The sequence below is a fragment of the Laccaria bicolor genome, genomic scaffold (genome assembly GCF_000143565.1).
Source record: "Laccaria bicolor S238N-H82 LACBIscaffold_8 genomic scaffold, whole genome shotgun sequence".
In the NCBI taxonomy this organism is placed as follows: domain Eukaryota; kingdom Fungi; phylum Basidiomycota; class Agaricomycetes; order Agaricales; family Hydnangiaceae; genus Laccaria; species Laccaria bicolor.
The window spans coordinates 1,081,239-1,091,867 of NW_001889879.1; the positions used below are offsets into that span (position 1 = coordinate 1,081,239).

The window sequence follows — 10,629 nt, forward strand, 5'->3', positions numbered from 1 at the left end:
TATCAAGTGTTAGATCCGAGAATACTTCTATATTTAGTAGCTTCTTCGCCTCGTGGTCTTCCACATATTTGCTGCACAAATATGGACTTGCCTTTTGTGGAAATATTTTCTCCAATATCTTCGACATTTATCCACCCCCACAAATTCTTAATAACTCCGACAGAAAAAAATGGATAAAATGAAATAAAAGATTGTAAATATCTTTCAACTGATTCCAGTAGATAAAAGGGAACATTATGATTAATATCTACTCCATTTTTCCACATTATACCCAGTGGATATATAAGCCAGGGCCCGCAGTGCAACATGCCTTCAACGAAGCATCATAAGTGGTCACAGGGCTGGTCAGCCACACCTAACATAGCTGAAGTTCCCTTACATCTGAATGGTTGTCTTACGATGCATTTGAAAAGTGGTTGTGCAATCCTTTGCCCCTTTGATTTCAAGGTAAAAAAATTTGACATCTCCTATGTTTGTTCAGGAGTTTGAAACTTTTTCAGTGCTGCACAATTTCTGGCTCACCACTTCCTCAAGTCCTTCAGATTTTTTGACCACTCAATCTAGCTTTTTCTCTTCTATATGAATATCTAATTTTTATTGGTGTAGATGTGTTGTATTCGCTGTCGGAGGCGTTCCGATGCTCAGGGTTCAGGAGATTGAAACTGCTGTCACGCAAGGTCACAATTACTTTGGCTGACAGATGAAGGTCATTTGACAGGCAAATGTCACGCAAATGTCACGGTTGGAGAGCTGTTTGCAGACAAAATTTGGTATTTCGCCCTCCCTTCCAAGAGCACTTCATGTATCTCTCTAGAAATTTGTATGTAGACTCTCAAATGCCAGTTGAATGTACTTGGAAAGTTTCAGAATAAACAGTCTGCCCGATCTGAAGGGATCTGAGAAAACATCTCATTACTTTTGTTTGGTTGGTGTAATGAAAAGCACAAGGTCATGCCTCCAGCACACAAATCTTTGAGTCTTCCTCTGAAATTCTGGAATAGTGAATCTAATGCATAAATACATCTTCTCTGAAAATTTCAATATCCTAGGGTAAGCGAAGGGCAAGATAATGTGCAGTTTCAAACTCCTAATGGGTTTCAAACTCCTGAACAAACATAGTATATCTTTGTGTCGCATTCTACTACCCTCCTCATGACCATGCAGCTGGTCCTCTCAATCATTGTTCTACTCAGTTGGGGGTTTTTGGGTACAACTGAGTTGACCTCACAATCTGCCTATATTCTTCATGAGAATGATCCCACACTGCTTTGGGATGAAATCTGCTTCACCGATGCCAAGCTTCTTCCATTGTCCCGCTGTGGTTTGGTTGGGATTTGGGCTCAAACAATCAAACATAGACAAGTTAGAAGACCTGTTCAAGGATGATATCTCTCATCCTGACTATGGGAAGAATTGGCTGCCAGCTCAAGTCGCCCAGACCTTCCCTTCAAGGTGAGAAAAAAAAACTCAGGGTTGAAATTTTGTGTGGATGGCTGGATGGTGCTGAATTTTGTCTTGACAGGGTGAAGCTCGTGCTATCGCAGAACAGTGTCACTTACTGATAATGATTGTAGAGTGCATTCAAAACTCAAGTACAGCTACATATGAAAAATAGGTCCATGTTGTGTCTATAAGTTCAAGGTCTGAAAGCAATCCACCATTAGACATGCAATGGGCCCAGGTTTCAACATCAGCTGTCCCCTGTGAACCACCTGGCCATCCTTGTGAACCACCCAGCCATCCTTGTGAACCACCCTGCCCTCTGGAACCTGACACAGGGGAGAACTGGCTATTTAGCCAATGGGCACATGAGTAAGCATATGTTGATTGGAGGCATTAATGCTCTCCCATATTCTTCCCATATGCCTACCATGCACATTTGAAATTTAATTGAAGTAAGCTCCAAAATAGAAATATTATGGGATTCCTAGTTACAGGAAAAATATGCCCATAAAAATGGGCTATCATATGTGGCTGATTTGTTCATTTAAAATATGACCACAATGTGCCCAATAGGTACATTATGGTCACATGCTTGTAGGCTCGTGACCAGCCGTTACCTTTCGAACTCCGATGTTCATCTCAAGGTAACGGCTGGGAGCAACGAAGCACTTTTAGTAAGGTCACGCTTTGTCACATCTGACTTAGTGAAAATTCGTCGTAATCGTGTTTGGCTACTACACACATAGTTCATTCCTCCTCCTGTACGCCATCCACACTCCCCTCACTTGAGCTATCAGACCAGCTGTCATCCTCGTGTTCAAACATGTCATCCATATCTAGTGCAACATCCTCTGCACCAAATGTGGTCAAGGTGCGATCCAGGATGCCATTTTCAAGATCCTCGAGAATTCTCGCCACCTCGCTAATCACCTCTGGGTCTTCTTCTTCCGGAATCTTGTCTTCTTGGGTTGAGTTTACAAATGGATCTTCTTGGCTTTGAGGATCCTGTTGTCCTGAAGAATGTAAGTCTATGCCTGTTTCCATTTGAGTTTCAGCTTCGGTTGCTCCTGCACTTGAGTTGGGAGATTCTGGGATGCTTTTTGGTTGGTTTGCGACAGGGACAATCTTCCTTCTTTTCTGAAGTAGAGCAAAGGCTTCGTTGTAGTCGGAGAGCGGACTCTTAGTACCTGCTGTTAGACTTTGCAAACCTGCCGTAATGGCATCTTTCACAGGCCCTCCATCATCGTTGTTTAAGACCCGGCCCCGCTGAACACAGTAAACGTTATGTGCATCAAGGCTTTCCATGAGAGTCTCTATATCACTGGAGAGATCAGCCGGTGCATGGCGTGTCCCTTGATCCGCGCCGAGAATGTCATTGAAACTTCTTGCAAGCTCTCGGAGAATGTCGACGCAAGGAGCAATCTGCTCCACCCATTCCCATGAAGCATTGGAACCATGAGCTTTATAAAATACCTAACGTTTCTGTTAATCTTTGGATGTTGCAGGATGTTACACAAATACCTTGATCCAATAGTTCAAGTGTTCCTGCATAAGATCAACTTCAACCCAGCTGTTTGGCTTTCCTGTTGGGTTAAGGAGCCAGTTGTTCAGTACAATGCTCCTAATAAATTTGGAAAATGTGGTCAGTAAACCTCTTTGAAATATGGACCAACTTTACCGAAGTTCCTTGCTCCAAACACTTGAGAGATTATGGATTAAATGAAGCATCTCATGTGTGTACTTGGACCTTCCATTGCCTCGAAAGCTAAGAGCCCAGATTTTCAGGACAAGGACAACTCATCCAGAATCCCCAGCTTTGATGGCATCAGTCATTTCACGAGATATGAGTGCGTCGCGCATGAAGAGAACAGCATTCTCAAAGACCAAGTCACCATTGGTAATTTTTTCCCCAGCTACCTCTTGTGCTTGACGCTTTTGCCGCAGGTCTTCAACAACAGAGGAGCTTGCATATTGACTGTAGATAAGCTCTGCATGTGAGACAAGAGCATCCCAGTCTGGAAATTTGCTGAGGTATTCTTCTTTTGATGTTGTTTTCGAAACAAGTTGAAGGCAGTGAAGCACACGAGCATATAGCGAGGTAAAAAAAATATCGCGGCTGACCCGAAATGGAGGAAGGGAGGTCAGAGTAATGGGAAGTCGGTTTAAACGTGTGTTGTGATACCAAAGTGAGCCTGGGTTTCTTTCACCAGTGTCAGGTTTACCCCAATGCGTGAATAGGTTGCCATGTACATCTGTGATCTTTCCATGAAAGAGCCCCACAAGCCAAGTCGAACCAAAAAGGGCATTGAAACCTATCTCTTGACCAGCACGAATATTTTCAAGTGCACGAAAGCGTGCCAGGGAAAGCTGATCTCCACCATGAAAACGCAAATGATCTGAGGAGTTTGGTATTTCATTGAGTTTGAGCTCATTTCTAATGGCCTTGTCAACCTCTGCATTTCCGACGATTGAGGACTCATCAATTTTCCATGCGGGTAAAGGGTGAATATCTGACTTGTGCAATTCTATCTTTTCATCGGTGAATGGTTGATGGTCCTCGAGTTTCTTTTCAAATTTGATGAAGCCTTCACCACCATGCTTGATAATGATACAAAGAATGGTGAATATAAGATTTTTCTTGAAGGCCTTTCGCTCTTGTGTTGTGTGAAGAATGTCGGTAAGTTTCAGAGGTGGAGTGGCAAGAAATCGGGCTTGATAATCTGCAGTTTTCAGGTCTTCGATACGGGCTTTAAAAAGTGGGATCAATGTGGCACAAGTCCCATTTTCTTGAGTATCTATAATTCATAAGTATGCAGCTAAATTGTCAAGAACCAACAGCATACTGTGGCGGCCAATAATCTGTTCCGCATTGTGAAACATCATGTTTATATTGTCATAGACGGTTGAATACAGCCCAGTGGCTGCTATGACTCGTGCTCGAGCACGCATTGAGTCAGACAATTGACGCAGTGTACCGGAATATTGGGTACGGGGAGCTGTATCAGCTGTGGTCACTGGTGCCAATGCGGAAGGATCATTTGCAGCGGTATTCAATGATGAAGTTCCTGGCTGAGGTTCAGGGACTTGGTACGCCGGGGTAGCGGTTTTTTTCTTGCGTGCACGGCGCTTATTTTTTGTAACAATATTTGTGTAGCTCTCGGTAATCCCCAACGTTGAGAGCACTGTCATAGTCTGACGTTGAGCACCTGAAGCATACAGATACAGCCCTAAGATTTTTTTGGATGTATTGTTTGAATGGCTGTATTCCCCAAGGCAGGTGAGGGCGGCTGAGGTGACGACCTAAGTAATTGTAAGCCCTTTGATTACAACAAAGCTGAAATGACAGATTTACCATCTTTGTCCTCTCCCTGCGTCTCTCCGTGTGTTTTTCTTCAGCGTGACGAGATGTTGAAAACTTATCGCTTGCCTTCCTGCGACGTATAGCCTGCCTCTCTTCTCAGGTGCCAACAACTGGTGAACTCTGGACAGGGCCATCCGAAGTATCGAGGAGCGGTAAATTGTCCTCAATATCAGAGGGCGCATCAACCTCAAGGCCTGGTTGATCTGGTGTTGGAGCCCGACTTGCAAGATATGCCAGGAGAGAGTTGTCAAGACTTGGCAGTGGATGCAAAGACAAGTCGGCAAGGCATTCTTCCTCGGATTCTTTGTCGTCATCAGTAAAAAGCTTGGGAGAGACGAAGCGGTCTGGCATAGTGAGATAGATACAGTTGAACTACACTAAAAGAAATCCAAACATTTTCGATCATGATCGACAAGACAGATTAGGAAAGGAGTCTCTCCTTGCTTTCGAAAACTACCCAGGTGTTTTACCTATGCCTGATCTTCCTCATCAACAGCAGTCCAAGAACAAGAAGGCCCGACGCGCTCAGGTAACAAGTAAAGCCTGGAGTGGCCTGCGAGCAAGAGACCTTGAAGGCCCGGGGCTTGAGCAGAAGATTCGCGAAAAGTTCAAGTGGGCTCACTCACCTTGTGAATTCCAACTGGAAGCTATCAAAGCCCAACTCCTCCACAAAGATGTACTCATCCACACAGGAACAGGCTCGGGAAAAACCACCATTGCAGCAGGACCACATGCTGTAATTGAAAAGTCAAAAGGAATGATCACGTTCATGGTTTCACCGCTCCTCGCCCTTCAAGAGGAACAGGTCAGTCAGCAGTTCTATCCAAAGCATAAAACTCATCTTGAGCCCAGGTGTTGACTTTTCGAAACGAGTTTGGATTGATGGCTACAGCGGTCAATAGCATACACGGCGGTTGCACTTCAGAGGTGATGACAGTAAGTAATTGTACGTTACACCAAAACACAGCCTTACCATGAAGCAGAGGATATGCAAAGGGGAATGGCAGATTGTGTTGATCTCGCCTGAGATCATCCTATCTAAACCCTTCATCAAAGACGTCCTACGCAATCCGGCTAAGGTCCCTAGGATACTTTCAATTGTCGTTGACGAAGCGCATGTTGTGTCGCATTGGGGCGCCGGCTTCCGAAAGCAATACGCAGAACTTGGCATTCTGCACGCAATCCTCCCGAAAGGCACCCCATTTGTGGCTATGTCAGCTACGTTGGCCCCACAAGTATGGCACAATGTCCTGAAGAAGCTGCAGATTGATGAGAGAAATTATATCAACATAGACATTGGGAACGACCAACCAAATGTTTCCATCGTCGTTCGCGCGATACAAAATCCAATGAACACCTTTAGTGACCTCGACTTCGTCATACCCAGTGATGTAAAGGCTGCAGGCAACATCCCCAAAACGTTCATCTATGCAGATCAGATTAGCGCGGAGGTCGGAATGGAGACGCGACTTACAGAACACTTACCACCAAAGCTCCGTGATATCGGCCTTATCCGTCCTTTCAGTGCTGCTTTCAGCCCCGAGCATTGACAAATGTTGCTAGAGTTGTTCAAAGCTGGCGTTATACGAGTCTTGATCTGTACTGATGCTGCGGGAATGGTGAGTGTTGCCTGTAAATCAATTATACACATTGATCACACAAATTAACAGGGGTGTAACATACCGGATGTCGATGTTGTTGTCCAGTGGAAACTCCCAGCATCTGTTTCAACGTTTGTGCAGCAGGCAGGCAGAGCTGGTCGTGATCCAAAGCGAACAGGTTTGGCGGCTCTTCTCGTCGAAAAATCTGTTTATGAAGCCGACCTTACGAAACTGGATGAAGCGTTGTCAGGACACAAGAAAAAGAGTGTTCGTCAATCCTCAACATACCCAAAAGCACCAAAGGGCTACGCAATTCGGCACAATGTCCAGCGTGGATCATTTGGCGGGTTGAGCAATGAGAATGTTTGGAAAGAAGATGTGCCGCTGGATACAAAATCGTTAGACAAGGGCTTGTACAGTCTGGCACAAACAGGGTCTTGTCGACGTAAAGTATTGACAGTCATCTATGGGAACGATACACCTTGTGAGTCCACAGCAACATCAACAAAAATCTTGTCCGACAACTTACAAGTTTCGCAGATCTGACTGTTCCATGCTGTGATCTATGCGATCCAACACTGCTAGATCGCACACGCCTGGCTCCTAGCACCATCCAACCCAAAGCGGCAGCACTGAAGATGGGCATAGTCAACGAAACCGTTCGTTCAGCACTCCAGCAATGGCGGTCTGAAATCTTGAAGCGTGACTTCAAGGATGCGCTATTCGCGCCGTCAGGTATTCTAAGTGATGAGCGTATCGACAATCTGTCTTCTGTTGGGTCCATTGGCAGGTTGAACGAATTGGAGCGAGTGGTAGGGGCGGACTGGCCATGGTTTGGTCAATATGGCGACGCGCTGCTTGAAGAACTCTTGAAACTTGACATACCTCCAATGCAGCCCAAACAACAGCAGAAAAAACCCGAAAAGCGAACAGTCCAGGAACTCGAAGGACAAAGGGAGCCACAAGGTCAACCTGCGACGAAGAAAAAACGAGGTCAGAAGCAAGCCGCTGTTACACCAGCTCGGAAGTCAACTCCCACAACTGTCAATCCTTCCAATCCTTCACCATCTCACGTTGCCACACCCGGGCCGTCAGTCCCAGCTTCCACGCCGCAATCTTATAATTATTCAACGCCTCGACACTACGCAACGCCACAGCGCCCTACCTACAATCCTTACTCTTTCATGTATACCATGCGCCCACTGCCCCCATTTTACGGCTATCTACATAGCCCAACTCAAGCTCCCATCCACACCCCACATCCTTTGTCAAACGCTGCATCGAGGAATCCGAATATGCCTTCGTCATCAACGACGGGTACTCAAGATGTGGGCCATACTTAGGCAGTACTTACTAGTTGGTTTTCAGTCAAAAAATCTCTTTTTACAAACCTATTTCAATCAATTCCAAATGTAATGAAACGTACAGAAAAGTTATGTTGAAAAGAAGTATTTGTGGAAAGAAGTTAAATGTTTTGACAAAGTGGTTGGGCGTTGAATCGTGAAATTTCACTAAGTCAGCGTCACGCAAGGGGGGTTCCCCTTAAAATGTGTCCGTTGCTCCCAGTCCTTCGGTGGTGATCCTCCTTTTCACACTCCGCCATATGTTTGCCAAAACAACAATACCACAACAACGGATAAACAACCACCACCGAAGGACTGGTCACGAGTCTAACATGCTATGAGATAACTCCAGCGTCCTGTAGAATATAGGGAGGAAGGAGTAATTAAATATAGCAAATATTTAAATACAAGAAATCCGTAGACACGGATAACTTGTCTGTGCCTAGGACTTGCCCGGCTCGCTCAAGTCAGATCTAAAATGAGAGCAATAAGATCCGAGAAGGCAGGCAAGACCTGAGCGTCTGGGAAGCTGTGCAAAACCAACCAGCTATACCAACCAGAGTGTAAGCTCACAACAGGCAGGTTGGTTCAGCACAGAGGAACTACCCAAAGAAGCGTCACTCTGGGAGAAAGTTTATATGTTGGAATACAAATACAGAATAGACAAGTAAATACAAGATAGCATTGTGGGAGAGGATTTTGTGGGTTAAGAATACAGGAAGAATAAATCAGTATAATAATAGATGCTGGTGATCAATATAAATACAAGTAAAGATGAGTGGAGAATTACAAGGAGAGGTTCCCATTAGAGGCAACAATGAGTGCTGAAGGGATTTTGTTATGGATACGGAACTGTTCAAAAATTGCAGCCAACGAGTCAAGATGGGACTTGTTGTATGCTTTTGAGGTGCTCATTGGCAAAATCTCCTCCATGCGGCGCCAGTAGAGCAGGAAGGCCAGAGAAGTCCAACCACCTGTCGCAGCAACAATTTCTGGTGGTACACCAGCAAGGAGAAGCTCCACAGCACCGCCAATACGAAAACTGTGACCAAGAACATGTGCAAGCATAGCGGATGACCAGATCTGGGTGCAGAAACTTAGAAATTCATGTTTGAGAAGGGGTTTTGACTGAGAAGAAGCAGTGGTGTATGCAAAAAGAGGGGCGGACTGGTCAACGGATGAGTTAACAGAAAGATGATTTCTCAAGGCAGTTACAGGACAAAGAATGTCATTCCGCACAGTGAGGATCACAGAAGCACCAAGTTCCTTAGTGGTCTTGGTCCAAGGAATATGGAAGTTTGCAGAGGAAGAGCCATCCTGCAAGGTACAGAAAGTGATCATAACAGAGCGAAGGACATGATATTTTTCATCGAACGCCGCTGCAGTAGTAACCGCTAGCTCACCTAGCCGTCGACAACCGAAGAATGTGCACAAGGCAAGAGCCCAAACTGTGGCATGGAAAGGAGTAGAGATATTAAGAGCACGGCAAAGAGCTAAGAGGTGCTCGATGGAGACAGGGGCACGCAGAGGGCGTTTATGTTTTGTTCCCTCCTTGTTTGCAGATACACGGGCAAGCTGAACCCATTCATCATCTCCAAACCAAGGGGCATGATGAACAACATGCCATGCGTGGATACCAGAGAGCCAGGAGCGTATGGTATTCCCAGCCTGTCTTCCTTTGTACTCCCCAATGAAGGCGCAAAGAAGTGGGTAAGAAGCAGGCATTCGTGCTTCCTCATCGATCCCCCACCTATCACAAAATTGGGTGAAGCGCAAGGTGCCAGCTGCATACGTGGTTTTCGTGTTAGGTGCATATGCGCCACGGATAGACATCATGGCACTGTTGACTAAGTGTGGAGGGAGAGAATCAATGAGGTATTGTCTGTGACGAGCAGCATGGGGTGTTTCCCATGCGAATAGGCGATCCGCAGCAGCGACATGAGGGCGTAGGGAGTTCTGGGAGATTTGACGGCCAGTGTGAGGCTTCCTGGGCTTGATAAGTCGAGATGAGAGAGGTAAGATATCAGGATCAAGGTGTTTGATAGGCAAGGATGATGGTGGAGTAGCTGTGGGAAGTGAAAGGGTATGCGACGTTGAAGAAGGCGCAAGAGATGTGGTAGAACGAGGCTTAAAAGGATTCAAGAAAATAGGACGACGTGTGGGGCGCGGAGGAACAAAGGATGAACCACCCACACTTGTCTCGACGACATGTGTTGCCGGTTTGAAAGGATGATCTAAGCTAAATAAAATATTAGAGTAAGGCGGGAGGAAAGCGATCATAGGGAGAAAAGGAGCTAACCTAGGCATGAAGAAAACAAGGAGATAGCTCATCAGGGAGCTTAAAGGTTGGGAAGATTTGCTTCCCAGCAGGTCCTGGTTCCCTGCGCGAGATAGGATCAGCTGGATTAGTGTCAGACTCAATATAGATGGTTTTGAACACAAGAGATGTGGACATAAGAATGAGGTGTGTTCGGCGAACAGCGAGATTAAGATAGATATTCCCGCTACGGCCCTTGTCAAGAGCACCAATGGTGCCTTGGTTATCAGAATGTACAAGTAAGTGAGCATCACGAAGGCCTTTGGCCTCTAGGAAAAGAGCCAAGAGTTCAATAGCGACTGTCTCAAGCCAGCAAATGTCGCGGCCTTCAATCTTCCAAGAAGGTGAGAGCTGGAAGGCGGCCCATTCACCGCTGATGATGATACTGATACCCCATGATGTGGAGGCGTCGACATACAGCCCAAGATCTGATAAAGGACCTAAAGGGCGAAGAGAGCGGTACACCCCTGGTAAAGTAAGCTTTACCAACCACCAGTTCAAGTCGGTGATCAGCGAATGTGGAGGATACTTTGTAAGGAATTCGTCGCTGTGGAAAGTAGACGC

General features: G+C 45.7%; 2 protein-coding genes across 2 annotated transcripts; one reads left to right on the forward strand and one right to left on the reverse strand.

Annotated features, from left to right (window-relative positions):
* Positions 1 to 2,190: 2,190 nt before the first annotated feature.
* On the reverse strand, positions 2,191 to 4,798 carry LACBIDRAFT_325778 (uncharacterized protein; the record flags this gene model as incomplete). Its single annotated transcript, XM_001879495.1, has 5 exons — positions 2,191 to 2,916; positions 2,965 to 3,026; positions 3,282 to 4,238; positions 4,287 to 4,743; positions 4,796 to 4,798. The coding sequence occupies 5 exons, from the start codon at positions 4,796 to 4,798 to the stop codon at positions 2,191 to 2,193; spliced, it is 2,205 nt and encodes a 734-aa protein (XP_001879530.1).
* Positions 4,799 to 5,276: 478 nt separating this feature from the next.
* Positions 5,277 to 7,748, forward strand: LACBIDRAFT_325779 (uncharacterized protein; the record flags this gene model as incomplete). Its single annotated transcript, XM_001879239.1, has 6 exons — positions 5,277 to 5,609; positions 5,657 to 5,740; positions 5,788 to 6,328; positions 6,368 to 6,423; positions 6,475 to 6,889; positions 6,946 to 7,748. 6 exons carry the CDS (start codon positions 5,277 to 5,279, stop codon positions 7,746 to 7,748), a joined length of 2,232 nt encoding a protein of 743 aa, XP_001879274.1.
* Positions 7,749 to 10,629: the final 2,881 nt, after the last annotated feature.